Source organism: Xyrauchen texanus, chromosome 8 (genome assembly GCF_025860055.1).
Source record: "Xyrauchen texanus isolate HMW12.3.18 chromosome 8, RBS_HiC_50CHRs, whole genome shotgun sequence".
Lineage (NCBI taxonomy): Eukaryota > Metazoa > Chordata > Actinopteri > Cypriniformes > Catostomidae > Xyrauchen > Xyrauchen texanus.
In genome coordinates this window covers 39,017,583-39,045,320 of record NC_068283.1, presented here as the reverse complement: position 1 = coordinate 39,045,320, position 27,738 = coordinate 39,017,583, and the positions used below count along the sequence as shown (strand labels likewise).

The 27,738-nt window shown below is 38.6% G+C and overlaps 1 protein-coding gene and 1 non-coding gene across 3 annotated transcripts; both read left to right on the top strand.

Annotated features, from left to right (window-relative positions):
* The first annotated feature begins 488 nt into the window (after window positions 1-488).
* On the top strand, window positions 489-27,174 carry LOC127647290 (transportin-2-like). 2 transcript variants are annotated; one of them, XM_052131449.1, is made up of 25 exons: window positions 489-578; window positions 2,069-2,168; window positions 5,468-5,543; window positions 5,666-5,815; window positions 5,962-6,068; window positions 6,231-6,364; window positions 7,706-7,787; window positions 7,872-7,994; window positions 8,079-8,197; window positions 8,914-8,974; window positions 9,183-9,348; window positions 12,412-12,564; window positions 13,301-13,526; window positions 13,627-13,798; window positions 16,678-16,764; window positions 16,881-16,988; window positions 17,085-17,243; window positions 21,292-21,379; window positions 21,512-21,610; window positions 22,031-22,126; window positions 22,321-22,396; window positions 22,517-22,616; window positions 22,819-22,893; window positions 24,206-24,348; window positions 24,598-27,174. In XM_052131449.1, exons 2-24 carry the CDS (start codon window positions 2,070-2,072, stop codon window positions 24,311-24,313), a joined length of 2,664 nt encoding a protein of 887 aa, XP_051987409.1. In that variant the 5' UTR covers window positions 489-578; window position 2,069; the 3' UTR covers window positions 24,314-24,348; window positions 24,598-27,174. The 2 variants fall into 2 exon arrangements, with proteins under 2 accessions (XP_051987409.1, XP_051987410.1); XM_052131450.1 differs by lacking the exons at window positions 22,031-22,126; window positions 22,321-22,396; window positions 22,517-22,616; ... (1 more) ...; window positions 24,206-24,348; window positions 24,598-27,174 and having other exon boundaries at window positions 21,481-21,612.
* On the top strand, window positions 9,026-9,094 carry LOC127648493 (small nucleolar RNA SNORD41). The gene has a single exon (XR_007971174.1). It is a non-coding gene; the product is annotated as a small nucleolar RNA SNORD41 (small nucleolar RNA).
* Window positions 27,175-27,738: the final 564 nt, after the last annotated feature.

Sequence of the window (27,738 nt, the reverse complement as noted above, 5' to 3'; positions counted from 1 at the left end):
GCCATGAAGCCAACCTAAAAACAGACACCGATAATATATATATATATTTAGATATCTTTGATATATATATAAAAATGTAAGGTCTTTATGTACATTTCGAATTATGTCCTCATCCTGTTTTTATACTTTCTTGTTCCCATGAAAAGGCAAAATATGTGTTAAAGTAGGGTTCAAATGATAATAATAATAAAAATAATTTACGACTGAGATCAAAGCATACCTGGAGACGAAAAAGTGCCAAAATTGAGTGCAATACGAACACTGTCCTGTTTTCTATGCATGGTCGTTTTATATCAAATGTAATTTTGCTTAATTACTGTTTTACATGACGTGTTTATTTTGTAACAATATTATTTAAATGTTTGCATGTATAAGTGCTCTTGCTTGTATTGTTGCTTTCTTCATTAATAAATAAAATAAAGATTTTTTTTTCACAATCTTTGAGAGAAACAAGAGGCATCCGTCACTTCCTCTCTCTAGAGCTCGTGCTGCGGAAGTGTTCGAATGTGCCATTGCGCGAGATTAGCGCGAGCTCCACGCTGCATGAACTGATCTACAGGCCTCTGCACGCGGCATGTGTAAGTAAAGACGCCCGAACGCTACTCTAATATCGGACTACTGTATATATAGTCTATATTTTGGGTTAATAATAATTATTGCGTAGTATGTGTTAGAACAGATATGCATGCTAGACCATGTCCCAAAAATGTACTAAGCCGCTTCTTTCACGTCCATGCTACTTTTTTTAATAATTGATTTTAAGGCCATTACTTGTTTTTTTGAGAGTTTAGAATTGTATAAAGATGCTATTGTAATGACTATTGCGCTTGTTTTGACTGTTAAAGGTTTATTGCACATGATCGTGTATGTACGATTCTGCTTGACCTAGAATTGCTTTATCAAAGTTATTTACATTTGAACGTAAAGGTGACTCGATGTCTAGATCAATAAAGCTTGAATAGCTATAAGATGTTTCTATCAATATGTGTCTATATGTAAGATGGATAAAATGTATAGGATGGTAGACAAGGCCTTACAATGACCATGAGCATTGCATGCTTTTCAATGCTTTGATGTGGCATGATTCCAACAACTGATAAATGGTCAGATCAGACATTAGATTAACCCTTCGACTTGAACTTTTGTGCATTAAATCAGTACTGGATTAAGCTGCCTACAGTTTAAATGCTTTCAGTAGTACCAGATCACCATGGGTGGCAGATATGTGTTGCAATTAGAGAAAATAAAGGAAAAGTTCACCCAAAAATGATCTCATCATTTACTCGCCCTCATGCCATCCCAGATGTGTATGACCTTTGTTCTAATGCAGAACACAAATGAAGATTGTTAGAAGAATATCTCAGCTCTGTAGGTCTATACAACGCAAGTGAATGGTGACCAGACCTTTGAAGCTCCGAAAAGCACATAAAGGCATGATTAAAGTAATCCATAAGACTCCGGTGGTTAAATCAGTATCTTCTGAAGTGATATTACAGGTGTGGGTGAGGAACACATCAAAATATAACTCCCCTTTCACTGTAAATCTTACCATTAAAGTCTCTAGGCACGATCGTCATTTCAAGCTGTATTACATTTCCTAATGCTTGATGCACACGCGGAGCGCTCCATGTAGCAATAAGATCTGTTCTCACCCAAAACCTATTGGATTGCTTCAGAAGACATTGATTTATGCACTGGAGTCATATGGATTACTTTTATGCTACCTTTGTGTGCTTTTTGAAGATTCAAAGGTTTTTTTTTTTTTTTTGTGAATCATACAGTTGTGCAGGATGTGGCCCTTAGTATGATGTTCACTTTGATATTGGTAGCTGTCCCATATCCTCAACAACTTATCTTAATAACGAAGTCAGACATAAGAACAAAGCAGATCTGAAATGTTGGTAGTATTGGACTGAATTGGTCAACAGAAGTTCCCAGACCTCAGAAGTGCAGAAAAGTTGTTTTGCAGTCGCAGATGTTGCAATAGTTGTATAATAAGATGGGCTAGTTTGTTAACACAGGGAACTTGTTTGAAGATATAAATGTCTTTGTGTTGACTTGTGTGCAGGATGGAGTGGCTGCCAGATGAACAAGGGCTCCAGCAGGTGCTTCAGCTCCTGAGAGACTCACAGTCTCCTAACACAGCCACACAGAGAGCTGTACAGCAGGTACCTAATGGGAGATATGTAGTAGAGGTTGACCGATAGTGGATCTTACCGATAATTAAATTGGGCAGTACCTGCCAATAACCAATTAATCAACGATTAATTCTGAATGATTAACACAAAATAAAATGGTACTGACTGAACCATGAAAATTAATTGCACTTTTTTTTTTAAATGAATATATATGAATTAATATTTGAATTTTAAAGTCAGCTTATTTTTTAATTGACGTTGTTTCCTTAGACCACAAGAGGGTGCAATAAATACATAAACCATTTAGCACCATTATATTATTGCATGGAAAATTCCTATCCTGGCTGTTAAAAAAAAAAAAAAAGAGCATTTTATTTTCAATTAATGTTTATAAAAGAAATAAAATGTTTGAATCGGTCAATATTCTCAAATGTTGAGTCTAAAGTAAAATGAGGGGGAAAACGCTTCAATAGACAGTTCAGATTGTTACACACGTGATAGATTACCCATATCGGATCGGAAGAGAAAAAGTGTATCGGTGCATACTCTACAGCCGTGGCCAAAAGTATTGGCAGTGACATTTTGTTTCTCGCAAAGTTTTCTGCTTCAGTTGTTGTGTTGAGTCACATTGTTTCTAGATTATTGTGAAGAGTGATCAGATGCATTTTAAATATTTACAAAAAGCTTCATTGGCAATTTTTTTTTAACTTTATCACAAAAACCCAAATTTCACTGTTTTTTGGCCCTGGCACAAAATGACCAGCTAACATCATTTCACTAATCATAGCAGCACCTGGGAAAGTGTGATCGAGTACTAGTCAGGTGAAATCACTCTATCATTCTGAGTGGATTATAAGAGCAGACTGATTGCTATAAAAGGAGGGAAGAAGTGCTTTCAATCATTGTTTTCTTGTTCGCAATGGTTACCTCTAAAGATAGACGTGCAGCCATCATCGCTTTGCATCAAAAAGGCCTCACATGCAAGGAAATTGCTGCAAAGAATATTGCACCTGTAAGAACCATTTACCGGATCATCTAGAACTTCAAGGAGAGAGGTTCAACTGCAGTGAAGAATGCTTCAGGACGTCCCAGAGTATCCAGCAGACGCCAGGACCGTCTCCTCCTGAGGAATCAGCTACGGAATCGTGTCACCACCAGTGCAGAGCTCAATATTGGCAGTATGTTGGTGTGAGTGCATGTGCACACACAGTGAGGCGAAGACTTTCAGACAATGGCCTGGTGTCAAGAAGGGCAGCAAAGAAGCCACTTCTCTCCAAGAAAAACATCAAGGACAGACTGAAATTCTGCAGGAAGTACAAGGATTGGACAGCAGCAGATTGGTGCAAAGTTATTTTTCTCTGATGAAGCCCCCTTCTGACTGTTTGGGACATCTGGAAAATCGATAGTCTGGAGAAAAAAAGGTGAATGCTATCATGAGTCCTGTGTCGTGCCAACAGTGAAGCTTCCTGAGACCATCCATGTGTGCGGTTGCTTTTCATCCAAGGGAGTGGGCTCTCTCACAATTCTGCCCAAAAACACTGCCATGAATAACGAATGGTATCAAAACATCCTGCAAGAGCAACTTCTCCCAACGATCCATGAGCAATTTGCTGATGATCTGTGCATTTTCCAACATGGTGGAGCACCATGTCACAAGTGATGATGAAGTGGCTCGGAGGTCGTTACATTGAAATTTTAGATCCGTGGCCAGGCAACTCCCTGGATCTTAATCCCATTGAGAACCTGTGGTCAATCCACAAAAGGCGAGTGGACAAGCAGAAGCCCACAAATTGTGATCAGCTCCGAGCACTAATAAGACAAGAATGGATCGCCATCAGTCAGGATTTGGTCCAGAATCTGATATCCAGCATGCCAGAGCGAATTGCAGAGGTTATGAAGAACAAGGGTCAACAATGTAAATATTGACTCTGCATAAATTGAATGTTTTTGCAAATAAAAGCCTTTCAAGCGTATGAAATGCGTATCATTGTTTTCCAGTATACCATAGAAAAATCTACACATACTGAAGCAGCAAACTTTGCAAAACACAAAATGTATGTCACTGCCAATCCTTTTGGCCACGTTTAGTTTAAGCGCTAAGAAACGGAGATGAACTCGCGTGAAGACAAATCCTGTAAAGTCCCAAAGACGTAACATTACTTCACATGAATCAACTTGAAGAGCCTTTGATGAGTGCAGGTTGGAAATATGACAGTTTATTATGACAGTAAATTTGCCTTTCAGGTTGATGCTCACGTTCCCATGAAATGACTGGCACTATGCCAGAATGGCCGCCACATGCCAGTGCAGCTTTTAAAAAGATCCTCTTGTTTCAAATTTCCTAAATGTATTAACATTTACTATTAAACTTTATTTTGCTATGAATCATCTACACAAATACAGCTCGGTGGAAATTAATTATTTCTGCTACACTGTTTCAGTAAAAGTTTCACATAAAAGTTTAGCGTAGATGCATAACCATTCGTGGGACAAAATTTGCTTTAAGCCTATTAAAAACACCTAATCCTTTAAAAATAATTACATTCACCCAATGACTCCCTTGTTGGTTCACCGTTTAAAATCAGACGATGTCGATTTAGTTGGCATGTTGAAAAATATGCAACTGTAAAATAAAGATTATAAAATGTAATTAATAAAAAAAAAAAGGGTTCTGCGTATCGGTTATCAGATGTTAAACAGGCAAATGATCGTATCAGTTAAAAAAATACATAAATAAAAAATCAATATCGGTTGATCTCTAAATTTTGGTTGCAACTAACCCTTTAAATGCTAAATGCTGGTTGATTAAAGTAACCTCTGATTGGTCAATGACACGTGGCTGCTGCAAAAAGAAAAAAATGTGGGAATGTGCTTGACAAGTGGAAAATGTATTAATATACTGCATGTTAGATGCAGGTTGGCGCAGTTTACCTTTTTGTAGATATTGCAGTGAAGCAACAAACAATTCTTATTGCAAATAGTTACAATAAAAACTTCCAGAGTTTAAGACATACCCATATCTAATAATTTCACTGATTAAATATCCAGAAAAATTATCTTGACTATGTGAACATCATATATATATATATATATATATGAGTTGTTAGTGGGGGAAAAGGGTGGAATATATGAGTTGTTAGTGGGGGAAAAGGGTGGAATATATGAGTTGTTAGTGGGGGAAAAGGGTGGAATTTATAGATGCCGGGAACCTTTTTTTTTTTTTTGCATCAGTTTTATTTCATTATTGTCAGTTATTGTATACCATCAGTTACTATTATATCTTCATGTTTAGCCTGCGAATATTAGTTGAATTCACTTTATACTTTCAGAAACTAGAGGAGCTGAACCAATTTCCTGACTTCAACAATTATCTCATCTTCGTCCTGACAAGGCTGAAAACTGAAGGTGGGTACACGTAAATGTAGGATGTGCCACTCTGGCGTCTCTTCGTCCATTTGCCATTTCAGACAGTAACACGTTCATTAAACATGACTTATGTGACTGTTTACTTCCCTCACTCGGTGCAGATGAGCCGACTCGATCTCTCAGCGGTTTGATACTGAAGAATAATGTGAAGGCCCACTATCAGAACTTCCCTCCCGCTGTCGCACACTTCATCAGGCAGGAATGTTTAAACAACATCGGGGACCCTTCCCCGCTCATCCGAGCTACTATCGGTGAGTCTGTTTGATAGGTCTGGAAATATTTGACAAATCTTGTATTGTGTTTGCCATGCAAAAGTGACAATCATTTGATCTGAATAAGATAATCGTATTATCGTGTGCTGAAATGCGATTCTTCCGGTTTCTTTGTGTTTTTTCAGGCATCCTTATCACAACGATTTCCACCAAAGGCGAGCTGCAGACATGGCCGGAGTTACTGCCTCAGCTCTGCAACATGCTCAACTCTGACGACTACAACACCTGCGAGGTCTCCTGCCCACTTTAAAATCCCCTTTATTCTCCTGCTGCTCTCACTCTTTTACATTTCCCTCATTCCTCTGTGCGTTTGTGTAGAAATTAAGCTACACATGCAGACAAGTGTCCTATATGTGTCTCAGCTGCTCTCATTCACAGTTTCTTTCACATGCAGGGTTCATTTGGAGCTTTGCAGAAGATCTGTGAGGACTCGTCTGAGCTGCTGGATAGTGATGCTCTGAACCAACCCCTCAACATCATGATTCCCAAATTCCTGCAGTTCTTCAAGCACTGCAGCCCCAAGATCAGGTCAGACTCTCAGGATGAATATTTCATTTGTGTTAAAGGGATAGTTCACCCAAAAATGAAAATGTCTCATTTACTCACCCTCATGATATCCCAGATGTGTTGGACTTTCTTCAGCAGATCACAAAGATTTTTAGAAGAATATCTCAGCTCTGTAGGTCCATACAATGCAAGTGAAAAAAGACCTTTTGTAGATCCAAAAATGACATAAGGGAAACACAAAAGTAATCCATAAGACTCCAGTAATTAAATCCATATCTTCAGAAGAGAGAGAATCGTTTTGGTGAGAAACAGAACAAAATTTATTTACTCTAAATCTCCACTTTAACCTCTTGATACGCAATTCCCCGCATGTGGTGGTGAGGTCACTCTGCTTGCATTTAATATATAATTTACTGTCTATAAATGTAATTAATGTTAACAAATTATAAATCTTTTTAAAAATCCACTATCGATTGACCTCTGCTGTGGGTTCATCAGTGTACAATATTCTAAAGGGGTGTTTTGTCATCTTTAATCAAAATATACTTGTGACTTTCTCTTAATGAAATGCATTTCCCCAAAATGTATATCACTTTTTTCAGTTAACATTTTGCTGATGTAACGGTCTGTGTGAGTGGGAAACATGATATTAATGGGAGCATTTAGTCACCCTTCTGCCGTCTCAAACTAGTACGACTTCTGAGGAACACGAATGAAGAGATTTTCATAGAGCTATGATGTTTGTATCGATACAATGTAAATTTAATGGGGACCAAAACTTGAAAGCTCCCTATCAATCATTCCATACATCTCGTTGTTTAATCCATGACTTCTGAAGCCACAATAAAGCCAAAATAAATCTCCTTATTCACTATAAATCTTGACATCTACAATTTCCCTGGTGTGATCGTGATTTGAAGCTCGAGTGGAAAACGAGTTACATTTGTCTAAACTGATCGTATCACTTCAGATGACATGGATTAAACCACTTGCGACGTATCAGATTACTTTTATGCTGCCTTTATGTCCTTTTTGGAGCTTTCAAGTTTTGGAGCCCATTGATTTACATAGTTTAGAAATGCATTATACAGCAAAGTAAATGATTTTTTGGTGAACTATCCCTTAACCAATAATGTCATAGTCTGAGCTATTTCACCCAAATCAAATCCCTCCCCAGTGTATTTAACTCAGAAATGCACATTATGGAAGTTTAATGCACCGTTAAAGCAATTGTATGTTGTCTTTTAATAACTGGAATGAATATCTTGTCCTTGATCCTGCAAAAGTGTTTTTTTTTAATTAAGTTGATCAAAATGTTTATTAATGCGAATCTGTTTAAAACATCTTCGTATGGATCTATAGATCTCATGCCATTGCCTGTGTGAACCAGTTTATCATTGGAAGAGCCCAAGCCCTGATGGACAACATTGACCTTTTTATTGAGGTACTTTTAGTCTTGCACTCTTCATATAATTAATTGAACAATTATTTGATGATATCATCATTCTAAACCTTCTCTGTTTTTCAGAGTCTGTTTGTGCTGGCTACAGATGAAGACTCTGAGGTGAGGAAGAACGTCTGCAGGGCTCTGGTCATGCTGCTTGAGGTGCGAGTCGACCGGCTCATCCCACACATGCAGAGCATCGTAGAGGTGAGATGACCCGCCCCGATAAATTTCTCTTGACTGTGTCTTGACTAGTCAGAGCCACTGATGTTGTCAGTTCTGTTTCTGTAGTACATGCTGCAGCGCACACAGGACCCGGATGACAACGTGGCCCTGGAGGCCTGTGAGTTCTGGCTTACATTGGCTGAGCAGCCCATCTGTAAAGACGCCCTGTCTGGACACCTTGCACAGTAAGCCACCTTTTGCCATAGTTATTCATAATAATGTTAATAAATATGAATAATTAATATTATAGCTCATATAATATACTAGTCGTGCCAACATATACTCATGCCATCCCAGATGTGTATGACTCTTTCTTCTACAGAATTCAAACAATGATTTTTAGAAGAATATCTCAGCTCTGTAGGTCCATACAATGGAAGTGAATGGTGATCAGACCTTTTTGAAGCTTAAAAAGCACATATGAATCCAGTGGTTTAATCCTTGTCTTCAGAAGTGATATGATAGGTGTGGGTGAGAAACAGATCAATATTTATGTCCTTTTTACAATAAATCTCAACCTTTGTCCAGCCACAACCAGTAGGTTGTGATATGCACGATTAATATGAATCGCCAAGGAAAATGTGAAAGTGAAAGTAGAGATTTATAGTAAAAACAGACTTAAATTTTGATCTTTTTCACACCCACACCTCTCATATCACTTCGAAAGACAGTTGATTTTACCACTGGAAATTTATGGATTCATTTTTTGCCTCCTAAATGTCATTTTTGGAGCCTACTCTTGCATTGAATGGACCTACAGAGCTGAGATATTCTAAAAATCTTTGTTTTGCGGAAGAAAGAAATTCATACACATGAATGAATAAATTAGAGAATTAACATTTTTGGATGAGCCATTCTTTTAAGAAATTTTAAACTGATCACATGACTCTTTCTCCCTTAGGCTGGTTCCTGTTCTGGTGAATGGGATGAAATACTCTGAGATCGACATAATTTTGCTAAAGGTTAGTAAATTGAATTTCATACGTTTTTTGTTTCCCCTATAAGTCTGAATTTTGGGGGTGACGATATCTTTAATATTGAGATTCTCTATGATATTCATGTATTCATACTGTCTGACCCAAATCCTGGTATGTACATTCTCAGACTGTACATACTGTTTCAGAAAAGCCCATCTCTGACCTTGTGTTTGACCTTATGTTCATGATCCAGGGAGACGTGGAGGAGGATGAGGCTGTGCCCGACAACGAGCAGGACATCAAGCCACGCTTTCACAAGTCTCGTACGGTCACCCTTCATCATGAGGGAGATGAGGGGGAGGAAGGAGAGGACAGCGGAGATGAAGATGACGACGACAGTCTGTCTGACTGGAATCTACGTAAGTGCGGTTACATATTTCGATGATAAAAATCATATAAAAAATAGTAACCAGGCATTCTTAATCGAAAGCATTCTTGCGCTACAAAATACTATACGCAGGTGTCTATTAGCATGCGTGTACAGTTCAAGTTAGAGGTAGACATATATATACAACTGGTGGATCTATAGGCTATAAAAAGCTTAATTTGGTAAATATTCACTTGTTGAAATGGAGACAGCTGTAATTAAAAAATAAGATCCCTGGTGTATTTCACCCTTGTGAAACCAGCGTTATGCACCAAATCTTCATTTCTCTTGTTATTATTGGGATTTTGGTTGCACAATAAACTGCTTTTGGGATTTTATTCATTTTGCAGCTTCAATGTCTGTGCACTTCAAACTAAGTAAGGAATATTATATTTTTTATTATTTAGGTCAATTTTAATAAGCTGATTCAGATATCAGCCTTTTCTACCACCTTAGTTATCCGTATCGGCAAAATCCACTATCCATCGACCTCTAGTTTAAGTTCTCGTTAACTTGACACATCACCTGAAAAAAACGCTCTGTTCCCCCACTAAAAAAAGCAATGAGATGCATGTTTACACAAATACAATAAAAAACTGTTTAGGTGGATGCAAAAACATTCGGTGTTCTGACGGAACGCATTCTTGTGCTAAAAGCTAGACGCAGCGCAACAAATGGAAAATAACACAGCTGTGTTGTGATGAGAGTTTTAAAGATTAACACATTTTGTACATGGCATTGGAAAAAACATTGTGCTACAGCGTAATGCTGCGTTCACACCGGACGCGAATAGCGCGTCAGGCGCGAGTGATTTCAATGTTAAGTCAATGCAAAGACGCGTTACGCGCGTAAAAAATTCCTGCGGCGCGAGTGAGGCGTAGAGACGCGAATACGCCTCATTCGCGCGTCAAGTTCGCGAGAATGGCGCGAATTGAGCGTCTGGCGCGTTATGCGCGAATGGTGCATTTTGTGCATTCACGCGTTTGACGCGAATTCGCGTCTGCCGCCCGAGTTTAAAAATCTGAACTTTGGCGTCAATTCGCGCTGCGTTAACCAATCAGGAGCCTAGCTGCCTGCTGTCACTCAGGAGGTAAAGTGACGTAAACTTTCATTATTATTGTAATGTAAAGACAACGAACATTAGTGTCTGGACAGTGTTGAATAAGGAAAAAAATACAGGACAGGTTAATTACTTTTGGAGGCTGGCTCCATTTATCATCAAAACAAAAATAAATAAATAATTTAACCTGATATAATACCATGGAAAACCTGACATTTTTAAAAAGTCTCAACTTAATAAATGTGCATATTGTGGACCTGACATCCTGGAACTGGGGCTGACAACCTGGGAAAAAAATACAAAATATAATAATAATGGACTATTTTTAGATAGTTTAGCTCTTTATAGGTTTGTGGGTGGCTCTTAAAAGAGCCGTTGTGGGGAAGTCATGAGGAGGACTTCAAACGCTACTCCGTCGGCTGCCATGGTACTGCTCCCTCCGCCGAGAAGTGTGCCATGAAGACATCCCTCACCCGGAGTGCCTCTCTGGAGGAGTTTTTGGCCGCAACCCGACCCAGACCTGGCAGTGGCTCCTCTCCAGCATGTCCCGCGCCCCTCGCTGGTGGACCCAAGTACGGCGACGATGACCCATACGCCGCTGTTCTGCTCTCCAGAGCAAATACAGAGCGGTGACTCTCTCCACGAATGCTCGATCAACATGAGCCGTCTTGTAAAAAGATGGCCGTCATCGGATTTCGCCTCCGACGCGCGTAAATTTCGCTTCAAACTTTTGTTTTTTACGCGCGTCAATTTCGCTCTTGACGCGCGAATGGATTCAAAGTGGTCAAGCGTATAACTAGACGCGGTAGGCGCGAATTTGACGCGCTATTCGCGTCCGGTGTGAACGTAGCATTAGACACAAAAAAAACTGCGACGTGCAATGTTCGGTCTTAACAGCTGCTAAGAAGGCGAGTGTCCTCATTAGATATCTTGATTAAGCCGGTGCCACACTAGCTGATTTTTCCGGTGATTTTAATGTGTGAGCTACATTTACATAATTTCCGGCCAGTAGATGAGAGACAGAGCACGCGTCTGCCAGCGAGATTTCTTTTGACCGTCGGGACTCCCTGCTGAGGTAATGCCTTCAAAAACTTAAACCACATCAGACTTGCTTGAAAAAATCATTCCGTCACAGAGGCGGGCTCTCGTGTCGTCAAGTGACAAATGAGCTGCTGCTTGAGAGACGTCAAGCATAGCTGAACGTTTTTAATCACACTCCGCTGCACATTGACAAACGCTGATTGTAGTCCTTAGTGATTCTGTCACTGTGCATTTTACCACACTAAAATGATTAATGAAATCAAAGTGGAGGCACCACAGTCTGTTTAAATTCATCGTCATTTCTTTACTTTTTTCAGTCTGCAAATGGACATACGGCAAGCTTTGAGGGCATAAACATGCAGTCGCACGAGGTAAAGTTAATCCATGAATGGCATCCTAAATCACTCTTTTACAATTGTTTATGCTCCTGTTGGTATTTCGGCAAGCTCCACTTGACATTGAATCAGAGTGAATTGCGGTGAGACGGGTGTTTCTCACCCCTTCATGGATATTTTACCACTTTGCAATTGTCTGCATCGGCTAGTGTTAACTTTCCCATGTGTCATGTCCAAAATCAACCAGTATATTTTTACTCAGTACTGGTTGTCTTTTGTTAGTTCTTTGTGTACAAATGGTAGAAAATTAGTGTTAATTTAGCTGTAGTTAAATAGTTTTATTGATATCTGCATTTGTCGGATCTCCTCACTAGATATTGGTCTTGACATCGCCATTGCAAAACCCTTGTCGGTCAGCCACTAATCTTGGTGATACTTGGGCCACGTGGTAAAGTTTTTCCCTTGTTGAAGTCTGTGGAGATGATTACATCTTATATCATGAATGCCAGTGATTTTCGAGTATTCATACTGTCTGATCCACAGCACGAGTGTCTGTGATGGATGGGAGGTATCTGAGAACTTAAGCTCTAACATTTCAAGTTCTTCTGTATCTCTGTAGGCAAGTGTTCAGCTGCTGCCCTTGATGTGTTGGCCAATGTGTTTCGTGATGAGTTGTTGCCTCATCTGCTTCCTATGCTGAAGGATCTGCTCTTCCACCCGGACTGGATCGTGAAAGAATCTGGCATTTTGGTGCTGGGAGCCATTGCTGAAGGTACGGGGCTGTAAATGTTGTATTTTTGAAACCCAAAACGTAGGACCGGTGTAACCTGAATTTGCGTGCTTTTACTAAATACAAAATTTTGTACTGTGCTGAGTATAAAGTATACAACCATACTAATCTTACTATTGCTGCAATATCAAATATGTACATTGTGCAGCTTACGCAAACTTTCTGTTGGCATATAAAACCTGGATGTGTAAATACAGTTGCTGAAATGTACAGTATAGAATAAAGCTTACTGTGTGGAACACTGTCTTGCAATGCATTGGGTTTGACCTTCTGTTGCATGATCTTTAAGGAATAAAGCAGAAGAAATATCAGCTGCAATTACTATTGTTTTCCCCCCTGGGGCGGCTGTGGCTCAGGTGGTAGAGCGGGTCGGCCACTAATCGCAGGGTTGGTGGTTAGATTACCGGCTCACATGACTTCACATGCCGAAGTGTCCTTGGGCAAGTCACTGAACCCCAAGTTGCTCCCAATGGCAGGCTAATGCCTTGCATGGCAGCTCTGCCGTCATTGGTGTGTGAATGGGACACAGTGTAAAGTGCTTTGGTAACCATTTACCGAGAGTTCAGGTTATCAGATCGGTGCATCCCTTGTTGGCAGTACATGGTGTATTCAGTAAGCTTGTATTCCATTTCCAACATTTCAACTTGTACTAAACTGGCATAATATATAGGATTGGTAGAGGTGCTGAATCCCAATTCACGAGCTGTCTTCTCCACAGGCTGTATGCAGGATATGGTGCAGTACCTGCCTGATTTGGTTCCTCACCTTATCCAGGGTCTGTGTGATAAGAAAGCTCTGGTTCGATCCATCGCCTGCTGGACTCTGAGCCGTTATGCGCATTGGGTGGTCAGCCAGCCGTCTGACTCCTACCTCAAACCCCTGATGACTGAGCTGCTCAAACGCATCCTTGACAGCAACAAGAGGGTGCAAGAGGCTGCCTGCAGGTATGTTTGACCAGTGAAGTTCCTATAATCAAACCTTTTTGTTTATTTGAAATATTGATTTTTGATTTAGAGACTTATCCTATTTTAATCTTTCCCTTAGTGCATTTGCGACTCTAGAAGAGGAGGCCTGCACAGAACTGGTTCCCTACTTGAGCTTCATTCTGGACACACTGGTTTTTGCCTTTGGCAAGTACCAGCACAAGAACTTGTTGATTCTCTACGATGCCATCGGAACGCTTGCAGACTCAGTTGGGCATCACCTTAACCAGCCAGTAAGTCCCCCATCCAAGGGATGGCAACGCGGCTCTGACACAAGTGCCAACTTTGTTTAACAAAATGATTATCGATTAATTCACAGCTGTTAAATTGAAAAACTGTTTACAAAAAAAATTGTTAATGAATCTGGCAGTGTAGTGTAGGACTGGATAGAGATACAAATTTCCTGATATGATTAGATTCCAGTTCACAAGCTCTCGTCCCGATTTCGACACTTTGATTTGGGTATATTTCAGTAAAAAAAAAACATTCTTACATATGAGAAATTCTTAGTGCTGTCTATTAACATGGAATCTCCTAACTTGGTACACTACAGAAATAATAATTTTAGACTTTAACTAGAGGGCCCAAACTATGCAGTTTGATTGCTATTTTATTTAACAACACACAATTTAATTTAATTTAAACTGACTGATCTCAGTTCAGAAGACTGTGGGCTGTCAGTAAAGAGTTAAACTTTCGATGTACGGATTAATGTGCAAAAACGACATGGCACAGAGCAGAGTTTGTCTTTGGGAGATGCCAAACAAAACTACATCTTAACTTCAAACTACACTTAGGTTGAAGTCATTACAATTCATTTTTTTAATCACTCCACAGATTTAATATTAGCAAACAATAGTTTTGGCAAGTCATTTAGGACATCTACTTTGTGCATGACATGAGTAATTTTTCCAACAATTGTTTACAGGCAGATTGTTTCACTTTAATTTGACAATCACATTTCCAGTGGGTCAGAAGTTTACATACACTAAGTTAATGGTGCCTTTAAGCAGCTTGGAAAATTCCAGAAAATGATGTCAAGAACTTAGGCAATTAGCTTCTGATAGGAGGTGTAACTCTGGATGTATTTTAAGGCCTACCTTCAAACTCAGTGCCTCTTTGCTTGACCTCATGGGAAGATCAAAAGAAATCAGCCAAGACCTCAGAAAACAAATGGTGGACCTTCACATTCTGGTTCATTCTTGGTAGCCTGAATGTACCATGTTCATCTGTACAAACAATAGTACACACAAGGATAAACACCATGGGACCACGCAGCCATCATACCCCTTAGGAAGGAGACGCAATCTGTCTCCTAGAGATGAACGTTTGTTTGCGTAATGTAAGTGTAAAAATCAATCCTAACAGCAAAGAACCTTGTGAAGATGCTGTAGGAAACCGGTAGACAAGTATCTATATCCACAGTAAAAAGAGTCCTAGATTGACATAACCTGAAAGGCTGCTCCGCAACATGTTGTGGGCTGCAGGAGGGACTGGTGCACTTCACAAAATAGATGGCAGCATGAAGGAAAATGATGTGGATGTATTGAAGTAACATCTCAAGACATCAGCCAGGAAGTTAAAGCTCGGCACAAATGGGTCTTCCAAATGGACAATGGCCCCAAGCATACCTCACGTTGTGGCAAAATGGCTTAGGGGCAACAAAGTCAAGGTATTGGAGTGGTCATCACAAAGGTCTGACCTCAATCTGATAGAAAATGTGTTGGCAGAACTTAAAAGCATGTGCGATCAAGGAGGCCTACAAACCTGACTCAGTTACACCAGTTCTGTCTGGAGGAATGGGACACATTTTTTGCTAATTATTGTGAGAAGTTTGTGGAAGGCTACCCAAAACATTTGACCCAAGTTAAACCATTTAAAGGCAATGATACCAAATACTAACAAAGTGTATGTAAACCTCTGTGTAATAAAACACACTTTTGGGGAGGCCTAAGCCTCCTTTGTCAATTGGTCTGTTACTTACTGAAATGCAACCAAGGTTGTTTACATTCCAAATAAAAGACTTTGATATCTATCTATCAAATTGATTAAAACAAAGGGAGAGACAGTAGTATATAATTTAATTTGGGGATACAATTCATTTTTGTAACATTGACCTTCCCTCCCATAGACAAATGTAGTTAAGCCCAGCTATCCACATCACACGAGAACCTTTTCATTAATGGGTCAGAATGAACAATCTCACAAATTAGCTAGAAATAAAATGCCTAAATACCTAATGCCTTGCTTGGGCCATTGAAAGGCACTAGGTTGGAAAGCCGTGGCAGGGCGCTATGCTGTCAGAGCAAGAGCTTCTGGTTTAGACAAATTCACCCTATATCCTGCAAATTTGGAGAAATAATTAATTCTTTGGAGGCTAGGAATAGATCTTTTAAGGTCAGAGACAAAAAATTAAATATCATCTAGGTAGAGTAGAAGTTTATGCAGCACATCTCCTGCTACAATGCCAGGAAAATCATCCTTTTTTCTTATTATGGCTGGTAATGGTTCCAGGGTAAGACGGAACAATAAAGGGCAGAGAGGACAGCCTTCTGGGTTCCCCTACCAAGAGAAAAATGATCTTGAATCCATTAGTTTGCAGTGCCGCTGACAGTTGTTTATAAAGTAACCTAATCCACCCAATAAAAGTGCTTCCAAACCTGCACTCCAGGAAACATTAACAGTTAGATTAAAAAATAAAGTCTGACTTTCTATTGCTTGTCATTTACAATTTCACAACTTGGTCCCACTGAAAATTATTATTAATATTTATCTTTTTTATTAGGCGCTACTATTTACAAATCAAAAAGGGAAATGCACACAGCAGTCATGCTCGGGAGGTTAATAATACATTTTAGTTCAAGCTAAAATACAGCAGACTAAAATGAAGGGAAAATGGCAATCAGACTTCTCAAATATTACATTTTTATATTATTAATGTTTAATACTATGCTGTGTGCAAATAATATGTGGAGTTCCCCATATGCTTTAGTCCATATAAACAATTAGTTGATTTTTTTTTTTAAATATCGAACAATCGTAATGAAATGTCCTAAAAGTTCCTAATACTGAATGTTTTCAGCTTTAATAAAATGTTTTACTCTCTGTACAGGAATACATCCAAAAGCTCATGCCACCACTTATTCAGAAATGGAATGATTTGAAAGATGAAGACAAAGATCTATTCCCCTTATTGGAGGTAAAACCTTTGCTCATGGATTTTGGATTACTGGCATGTTGTTGTTTGTGTGGAAACAAATCATTAAAACATGGGTTAATTTTAGGATATCCTTTCATTTTTACCACTTTTTGCAGTGTCTGTCTTCAGTGGCCACAGCTCTGCAAAGCGGATTCTTGCCCTACTGTGAACCTGTCTACCAACGCTGTGTCACTCTGGTCCAGAAGAACCTTGCCCAATCCATGGTCAGTCAGAAGATATGTTAATGTATATTAAATTGGTAAAACATTATATAACTCTTTAAGCTAAATTTGTACTCAAGAGCTTTCTTGTTGCTGAAGATGTATAACCAGCAGCCTGACCAGTACGAGTCCCCTGATAAAGACTTCATGATTGTGGCACTTGATCTGCTCAGCGGTCTGGCTGAGGGTCTCGGGGGTCACTTAGAACAACTGGTCGCCCGCAGCAACATCATGACCCTGCTCTTCCAGTGTATGCAGGTATGAAGAGATTTGTTGGGGAAAGTGAAGTATGTGTGTGTTTGTGGCTGTCAATGGTTTTGTTCATGCAGCCCATATCAAAGTTTTACAAAATCCGTGCAGAATCATTTGTGGAGTTTTATTAAAATGTATTTTAAACTGTTTTTAGTTTTTACCTATTGAAATGAATGAAATTAAATATGGCACATACATTACACTGATGCACATACCACAACAAACAAATAACAGCGATTCTATGTCAATGATCAAGTGATGAGGAATGGACCTCCTAATGCTATTTTGTTGTTCAAAACAAGCCAAAATGAGACTTGTGACAGAAATAAAGTACTTTGCAGCCACTGTAAGTCACAGTTTAATTACCACAAAGGCACGTCAAGCCTTAACTATCATCAAAACGCAGAATCAGTCGTAGTCAGGTTTTTCATGTGGAGCCAGATGGGCTGATTTGAGTATTCCTGTAACTGCTGATCTCCTGGGATTTTCACGCACATCATTTTCTAGAATTTACTCGGATTGGTGCCAAAAACATCCAATGTGTGGCAGTTCTGCAGATGGAAATGCCTTGTTGATCAGAGAGTTCAGCAGAGAATTGCCAGACTGGTTTGAACTGACTACGGTAACTCAGAAAGCTGCTTTGTATAATTGTGGTGAGGAGAAACTCCTCAGAATGTTATTCTGAGATGCGGGTTGGTGCTGTTTTGGCATCACGAGGGGGACCTACAAAATATTAGGTAGGTGGTTTTAATGTTGTGGCTGATCGGGGAGTGTGTGTGTGTGTGTACAGCCGTGGCCAAAAGTATTGGCAGTGTCATACATTTTGTGTCTTGCAAAGTTTGCTGCTTCAGTATTTGTAAATGATTTTTTCACATATTTCTATGATATACTGGAAAACAATAAGTGTTTCATAAGTTTGAAAGGCTTTTATTGGCAAAAACATTAAATATATGCAAAGAGTCAATATTTACAGTGTTGACCCTTGTTCTTCATAACCTCTGCAATTCGCTCTGGCATGCTGGATATCAGATTCTGGGCCAAATCCTGACTGATGGCAATCCATACTTGCCTTATTAGTGCTCGGAGCTGATCACAATTTGTGGGTTTTCTGCTTGTCCACTCGCCTTTTGAGGATTGACCACAGGTTCTCAATGGGATTAAGATCCGGGGAGTTGCCTGGCCACTGATCCAAAATTTCGATGTAATGATCCGACAGGTAGGTTAACGTTTAGCAAACAATCCAGCAAACAAAATCGGCTAACTTGTAGTGGTACATGCTTGTGTACTTGTTAAATTAACGTTTCTGTGTGCGGTGACAGGCCTATGTAACATTAGATATTGTTTGGATGTATGGCTATAAATGGCTAAATCGATGCTAAAAATGCTTTAAGATTGACCGTAACTGATCAAGTTTAACTCTGATTAAACTTATCTTGTTAAACCGTACTTATCTTTAGGGTTGGCTGAATTAACAGTTTAGCTTTTTTTTTCTTCTTCACATTAATATTATAGCCTGTGACCCTGCCGACCCTGGCATGAGGAGAACAGAAGGCTCAGGAGATGAGTCTTTGAGGCTGTAAAAAAGTCAACAAACTGAATTTTTTGGGTAATGTTTGTATTCTTGTTAAAATGGATTTCATAAAATTGGTATCGAAAAAAAAGTATCGTTTAGGAACCAGTATCGAAGTCAAGATATCGATATTTTTTTGAACGATACCCAGCCCTAATTAGTATGTACAGTATCTCATGAAAGTGAGTACACCCCTCACATTTTTGTAAATATTTGATTATATCTTTTCATGTGACAACACTGACGAAATGACACTTTGCTACAATGTAAAGTAGTGAGTGTACAGCTTGTATAACAATGTAAATTTGCTGCCATTAATGTATAAACCGCTGGCAACAAAAGTGAGTACACCCCTAAGTGAAAATGTCCAATGTGTCAATATTTTGTGTGACCACCATTATTTTCCAGCACTGCTTTAACCCTCTAGGGCATGGAGTTCACCAGAGCTTCACAGGTTGCCACTTTTCCACTCCATGATGACATCACTGAGCTGGTGGATGGACCTTGTGCTCCTCCACCTTCCGTTTGAGGATGCCCCACAGATGCTCAATTGGGTTTAGGTCTGGAGACCTGCTTGGCCAGTCAATCACCTACACCCTCAACTTCTTTAGCAAAGCAGTGGTCGTCTTCGAGGTGTGTTTGGTGTCGTTATCATGCTGGAATACTGCCCTACGGCCCAGTCTCCGAAGGGAGGGGATCATGCTCTGCTTCAGTATGTCACAGTACATGTTGGCATTCATGGTTCCGTCAATGAACTGTAGATCCCCAGTGCTGGCAGCACTCATTCAGCCCCAGACCAGGACCCAACCATGCTTGACTGTAGGCAAGAGACACTTGTCTTTGTACTCCTCACCTGGTTTCCGCCACACACGCTTGACACCATCTGAACCAAATAAGTTTATCTTGGTCTCATCAGACCACAGGACATGTTTCCAGTAATCCATGTCCTTGGTCTGCTTGTCTTCAGCAAACTGTTTGCAGGCTTTCTTGTGCATCATCTTTAGAAGAGGCTTCCTTCTGGGCCGACAGCCACGCAGACAAATTTGATGCAGTGTGCGGTGTATGGTCTGAGCACTGACAGACCGACCCCCCCCCCCCTTCAACCTCTGCCGCAACGCTGGCAGCACTCATACGTCTATTTCCCAAAGACAACTTCTGGATATGGCTCTGAGCACATGCACTCAACTTCTTTGGTCGACCACGGTGAGGCCTGTCCTGTTAAACCGCTGTATGGTCTTGGCAACCGTGCTGCAGCTCAGTGTCAGGGTCTTGGCAATCTTCTTATAGCCTAGGCCATCTTTATGTAGAGCAACAATTCTTTTTCTGAGGACTTTGCTGATTTCTTTAGATTTTTCCCATGATGTCAAGCAAAGAGGCACAGAGTTTAAAGTTAGGCCTTTAAAATACATCCACAGGTAAACCTCCAATTCAGTACAACTATCAGAAGCTTATTGTCTAAAGGCTTGAAATAATTTTCTGGTTTAAAGCTGTTTAAAGGCACAGTTAACTTAGTGTATTTAAACTTCTGACCCACTGGAATTATAACATAGTCAATTAAAAGTTAAACAAATCAGACTCTAAACAATTATTGGAAAAATTACTTGTGTTGTGCACAAAGTAGATGTCCTAAAAGACTTGCCAAAACTATAGTTTCTAATGTGATCGCAATTTGAATTTCCTTTGTGCTTGTGTCTGCCATGTGCAACAATGAAACGGCTTCTGTCATCTAAATCAATGCATTGGTTGGCACTTTGGATGCATGATTTTGTTAGGAATAGTTCACTCAAAATGAAAATTCTGTCAATGTTTGATGTGATTTAAATTGTATTGCTTTAGAAGACTTGTAATGAATGTTTCTATGTGTTAGTGCAAACATGTCTTTGTCATTTCTGAATCTAGATGTAATTTTTAATGCATAGTGCAGGAAATCTTGTTCAAATGTTGAAGGTTGACCTTCGCTCAAATTCTTTTAATTTCAAGTAATCGATTACCTGTGTGTTTTTGTGTGTGACTCATCTATAAAATAAAATTTTACCATCAAAATAGCGATAATAGCTGACATGGTGTTAAAAACAAACATGGCCTAAATACATTTTTGGAAACTTCTGACTCGTTCATTTAGCATTTTGTTGTCTAAAGATCCAGCACTGGCCAAACAATATGGGGGGGGGGAAAACCCCTGATACTTACAAAATGATATAAACCACATCCATATGTATTTTACATTTTGATTAAATCCCATTATTTGATTTTTTTCAACTATCAGAATTAATATACTGGCTTGAAATACTGTCATGCGGATACTTGTAATTACTAAAGCAATCGATGTAATCCAGAAATGGATTGCCCTTCTCTAACAATTATATTGCAAAAGAATGGTGTGGACATCCTGTCCTAAATATTGGATTTCATTGAATAGCAAATCAGAATTGTGCACACTGTGATCAAAATGTAATGCCTTATTTTGTTCTTTTCTAATTAAAGGACACCATGCCAGAAGTGAGACAGAGTTCCTTTGCACTCCTGGGAGACCTGACTAAGGCCTGCTTCCCTCATGTGAAGCCCTGCATCTGTGAGTCATGATTTCTGACTCTCACATACTGAGTAAAGCCAACACACGGAGTCTGTTTCTGATGCCAGCTGTTGCTTGTGTGTGTGTGTTGTGCTGGTCAGTTTGTCATTGGTGTCCGTTTACCCTCTCCAGCTGAATTCATGCCTGTCCTTGGACTCAATCTCAACCCGGAGTTTATATCCGTTTGCAACAATGCCACATGGGCCATTGGGGAGATAGCTATACAGATGGGTGAGTGTTTACATTCCCACTTGTGCACAGTATTTTCAATGAAGTAACATCACATGCTTTTTATACAGTATACACATTTAATCAAACTCTTATTGTATTGGTTATTAAATAAAAAATTTAAAAACAGAGATGGTTTGGGTTGATAAATTGCTATTTATTTCTGGGCAATTTATCGCTCTGATATCAAAAGGTATTTGGACACTTAATCATGTAATGTATGGTGTCGTTGCATTAGACAACAAAATATCCAACCAAGTGTACACCATTTTGGGACACATGTGGTTAAGAAGTTTCTAGCCGCTTTCAAAATCGTCTTAAGTTGTGACTCATATTACCTGCAGAAATTAATGTTGAAGGAGTGGACCACATGCTCAGTATTTCCCTCCTGTCATTTGTATTGATTTGTCTGGTGATTCTCAGGTACGGACATGCAGCCATTTGTGGCCTTGGTTCTCAATAACCTTGTAGAGATCATCAACCGGCCTAATACACCCAAGACCCTGCTGGAGAATACGGGTAAATGCTGTGATTATATATATCCACACTACATGTATAATGAACTCTAAAACAGACATTCGAAATCTGAAATGTCAGTGAAGCATTTCATTCTGATTTGTGTGGTTTGAAATGCAGCTACTTTTTAGCTCATAACTTCATTTGAGAGCGACACTAATACTAACACTAACCCCTTTTATGTGCTTGTCGAACAGCCATTACCATTGGTCGGCTGGGCTATGTGTGTCCACAGGAAGTTGCGCCCATGTTGCCGCAATTTATTCGTCCTTGGTGAGACACTTATTAAACCATTGAATGCCTCTTATATTGACCTGGTTCTGTTGGCATGTAAATTAAAAGACTACAGCTTGTTCCACATCTCTGAACTGAACGGGTCTGTTTTCGGCATAGGTGCACGTCACTTAGAAACATTCGAGACAATGAAGAGAAGGACTCCGCCTTCAGGGGCATTTGCATGATGATTGGGATAAATCCTGGAGGAGTGGTGCAGGTGAGATTATAAAGGGATGAAATCTGATTCTATATTTATTGATTGTTTAAGAAGAGATTACATTTACTCAACCTAGGTTCATAATGTGAACAGTCTGCTGGTAATTCAATGTTCGTTCATGATATTATTCTAAAATGCCTAAATTGGGCTAAATGTTTGATTCATTTTGGTTTTAGTGTATCTGTGTGTTTTCTCAATTCAGGACTTTATCTTTTTCTGTGATGCTGTGGCCTCCTGGGTTACTCCTAAAGATGATCTAAGAGACATGTTTTACAAGGTACAAGCAGTCTTTTTATCAATTATCAACTTCAATTTCATAGATTTGTTTGCTGTTGGGATTACCAGATTTTTCCGGTACAGATAACCAAACTACGGTGGTGGAAAAGGCTGATAACAGATAATTTTATTTAATTATTTCTAGAATGTTTTTAGTCATTTGTTACTGTGGTGGGCACCGACAAAGACACTGCAAGAGTCCAAAATTAATACAATTCCAGATGCAGTTTGTGCGACCCAAATCCCAATAATAAGCAGAAAACAATTACTATTTGGCCATTGACCAAATTAAGCTTTTATTGCCTGTAAATTTCGCCAGGTGAGGTTTAATGAGGAATAAAATTAATTATTATTTAAAAGATATGAATTTGGGGATGCGATGTGCTGACAGCAAATTCTATAGTCTTATTTTTATTTGCATTTTAATTATGCATTAAAGTGAGATATTGAAGTGAGTAAAAATATTGATGAATATTGTCAATGATGACCGATATAATAGTTTCACCAGTGTTACACAGGATGAATTAAAAAAACTGTTGTCATAGACTTTTGCCAACAACCGATAGTTCCAAAAAGCAACTATCGGCACTGATTAATCGGTAAAACTGATATATCGGTCTACCTCTAATTGGCATTGAAGTGAGTCTAAAAATATAGATGAATATTGCCAATGATGACCAACTTAAAAGTTTCACCAGTGTAACAACAATAATGAAAAAAACTCATAGGTTTTGGCCGATAACCAATAGTTTCAAAAAGCAACTATCGGCTCAGATTAATCGGTAAAACCGAAATATAAGGGGTCTATCTCTAGTTGGCAGGGCTGTTGCGGTGCATGCCATTTTTGATTATGTAGCCAATTATATATAAATGGTAATCGGATGATATTTGTCCACTTTATAAAATTATTAGTAATGGTAGTTCCCCCATGTCATTTCTCAGATGTACAGTTTTTACAACAGATCGTGCAATGTAAAATTTCATTTCTCAAACATTTTATTAGACTTTTTTTTTTATTCCTGAGGAAATTATTTTGCTGACACCCATAAAAAAGGTTTTTAACAGTCAGTCCAGAATCAGATTTTCCCTTACATTTATTTTAAACATCTTGTATAGGTTTTTAGTTTTTACCCATTACTATATTTAACCTGAATTCACCATGAAAATAGCTATGGAAGCTGGCATGGTGTCAAAAACAAGCATATATTGGCAGCATCCTATTTGCCTAAAGTGTTGGGCTATGTGTTTAAATTTACACCAATTCACTTGGGGAAAACCTGGCTCTGCATTTCAACTGTCCATTTCCTGCATAGATTCTGCACGGCTTCAAGGATCAGGTAGGGGAGGATAACTGGCAGCAGTTCTCAGAACAGTTTCCCCCACAGCTGAAGGAGAGACTCACTGCCTGCTATGGCGTGTAGATTCCACACCTGCTGGCATAGGATGCATCTATTAGGTGAGCGGGATGTCACTGCTAAAGGAAAACATCAGAAAGTTAAAAAGGGTGCTTGTATTGAACCCAGAACATCTCAAGTTAATGACCACATTTGGAGAAAACAAATATTGTTTCCAGTAATGCCGTTACAGTTGAAGTCTGGGGGGCGTGACACTGCACCAGGATAAATGTTATAATACAAACGTTTAGAGACTGTAAATGCTCTTTTTTTAACATCTCTTTTCCTTTATTTCATGTCTTCTACTCTAGGTTAAATCTACTGGAGGGTTTCTGGGGAACTCGGGGGGCCGACCTGCTGTTAGAGGGCAAAAGGCTTGATTGTGTGTGATCTGGATTGGCTCCCCTTCCTGTGTCTCTGTATAAGGGAGTTAATGTGAAATCAACATTTTTGCTGTCTCTGATTGGCTTCTCACTTGCTAAGAATGGGAATGAAACCAGAAGCTCAGGGATTTTGATTGGGAGGGAGGGAACGTTCAGGCAAAATTCACCAGCTGCTTATTTGAGGAGTGAATAAAACAATGCCAGCTACTAGTCCAGCCTTAGCAAAGCCAGGCTTATCAGGTAGATGCTAAGGAAGGCTGTGCCTGAACGAAATACTGAATGTTATATCTTAAAGGATAGTTCACCCAAAAACGAAAATGGTTTACATCTAATACTGTTGTTGCTCCAAACACACTTTTCCATATTAGAGGAGGAAATGGTGATTTACATCTGACAATGTGTTATTTTCATTTTTGGGTGCACAATAACTTTAAAAGTTAAGAGTGAGACTGGTAATTAATTAACTAGTTTTAACCACATATGGGGTCGGCTAATGACAAAGCATGTGCTTATTATGAAGAAGGAGATGACCTTTAATTTCACAGCTATTCCCAGTAGTAACTTTAGTACATTATCAGTCTTTTTTCTGTATTTCCTGCCTGCTTGGTTAAAACAAAAACAACAACAACAAAAAAAACTTCATTTTAGTGAGGGTTTTTTCAGTCCTTGAACAATCTCTCTTGCTTTTCTCTCTCTAACCCCCCCGCCCCAACCCCCACCCCCAGTCCAGTTTATTGATCACAATTATACTGTAATCGGTTATATAAACACAAATATAATTTTTTATGATTCATTCAACGGTTCAAACAGGTGCCAATTTGTTTATTTTCTCTGCTGAACTAAAACACGCATAGCAAGGAGGGTAATGAGCTTTAGTTTATAAAGTCACAAGTAATACTTTTTCGATTTTATTTTTAACAATGATTCCTTTTTTAGTGTCACTTGCAAAGGTTGATCTAAAACCACCTCCAAGAATTTACTGTAGACAAGGAACGATTGCATCCTCTGCTTTTTAAATGTATAGTAGGAAAATAATTGATAGTGATGAAGCTTAAACTTTAGTTACAGGTTTTAGTTGGATGCACTTTCTAATAACAGTAAGTTCCCCACCTCAATGATGGGAATTTAAGTTATGAAAGTAACATTTTTGTGAACTGAATGTGAGACTTGTGTAAGAATAATCTAATCAATTAAGTATCACATGCAAGCGATGCAAGTTTGAATAAAAGACGGCCAGCCAGCCTTTATTATAGCATGTTATAAAGGTTCTTCACAGCATACAGTCATATTTTAAGACCGATTGTGGAAAAACATATAGGCAGTGCAATACAATTGGATGTGTTATTCAAATTGCTGATACTGTTTGGAATTTATCTCCCATGATTTATACATGCGTATATATATACATACATACACACTTGTGTTTGATACATAAAAGCTCTTGTTTTGGTTTTAAAGCAATATCCACATTTGTCTGTACAAGAGGAGAGTTGCTAACAACTGCATCTTAAGGTTTCTCCTCTCAATATTAAACACTAGCTCTGACAATCTTAACTTTTCAATTCTTACGTCTTTGTAAGCTGTTCCTCCCTTTGGGGTTTAGTTTTTGTCAAATTAAGTTGAGGATATAATAAATTAATACATTAATGTGAGGTGGGCAAATTATTGTTATATTTGAAATCATGCTGTCGAGGATTTTGAATGAATTAACTGAAATTAGCTAAATAGAAGTCATATTCTGAATAGTGAATGCACTGCTGCATTCGCTCCTGTTATTCTAATTACCATATGCTGCCAAGCAGACCTGTTTTGCATTCATTTCATTTTTTTAATTTGTTTTATTTAATGCATTTTAAGTTGAAAGTTTTTGTTTTACACATGCTTTTTCATATATTTTGTGCATGCATGCACAAAGGTTTTTTTTAGACTTTAAAAGTTTTTTTCTTTTCTTTTTGTTTAAAGAATTTTATTTTGTTTTATTCAGACAGTTTAACCATGTGGAATGGAGAAATGTCTTTGGCTTATGATTTTTAGAAAGTCTGCTGAAGCATTGATTTGTGTTTTCCCTTCACCCTTCTTAAATTGGTTGACTTGTTTTTCCACTAATCACCTATTTTTACTCTTTGAATGGGGGAAATAAATGTTTTCTGTCAAAATAAAGCGGAGTTGCTTCTGTTTTTCTTGTTGGCACATGATCAAATCTATTTATTAAACCACAGGATTGTAGTTATGTGTTGGTGTGGTATGCATTAAAGAAACTATTGCATGTAATATAATATTGTCACATCAAAACCCACATTGAATCTGCTTGACAATCAACTAAACTAATCATGTTTTAATTACAGTTTAGACATTGTTGTGCACCCAGACTTTTAAAAGTAGTAATTTTTTGTTTAACCATGTTCAATATGTAAAGTTGATTCTTAAAGATAATTGGAGAATATGATATGACCCATGATGTAACACTACTATTGCTACAGTAATATACAGCAAAAAACATTCAAATAAAGGCAACGTCTTTATTCCGAATAAGGCATTCTATTAGTGATGTCTGATATCTCAATAGAAGCATTATTCCATCTTCCTTTCAGTAGATTAGTTGGCTGTAACTTGTAGTATATTCCCCACCACGATTGTTTTAACGAAGTGGAAGACATTTTCTTTTCAAAATAAAGCAATGTTTTCCTTATAATACATGTGTTCTCAAAACATTGAAAGCATGAGAAAAGGTGTACTGGAGGCCTGAACTTTGAAGCTCCAAAAAGCATGTAAAGGCAGCATAAAAGTAATCCATATGACTCCAGTGGTTTAATCCATGACTTCAGAAGCTATATAAAAGGTGTGGGTGAGAAACCTCAATATTTTAGTCCTTTATTTTAAATCTCCAATTCCACATTCTTTTGTTTTTGGCGATTTACGTTATTCATGCGTATCTCCACCTACTGTTGTGGGGGAGAATTAAAATTAAAAGGATCATATAGCTATCATATCCCTTCAGAATACATTGTTTAAACCACTGGAGTCTCATTGATTACTTTTATGCTGCCTTTACATGCTTTCAAAATTCTG

What these genes read in the sequence shown, in the direction of transcription:
- LOC127647290 (XM_052131449.1), top strand. Translation starts at nt 2,070, where the DNA reads ATGGAGTGGCTGCCAGATGAACAAGGGCTCCAGCAGGTGCTTCAGCTC. An exon ending in TCGACATAATTTTGCTAAAG is followed by an intron (nt 8,975 to 9,182) that starts GTTAGTAAATTG and finishes TTCATGATCCAG; the next exon opens with GGAGACGTGGAGGAGGATGA. An exon ending in TGCTCTTCCAGTGTATGCAG is followed by an intron (nt 17,244 to 21,291) that starts GTATGAAGAGAT and finishes TTCTAATTAAAG; the next exon opens with GACACCATGCCAGAAGTGAG.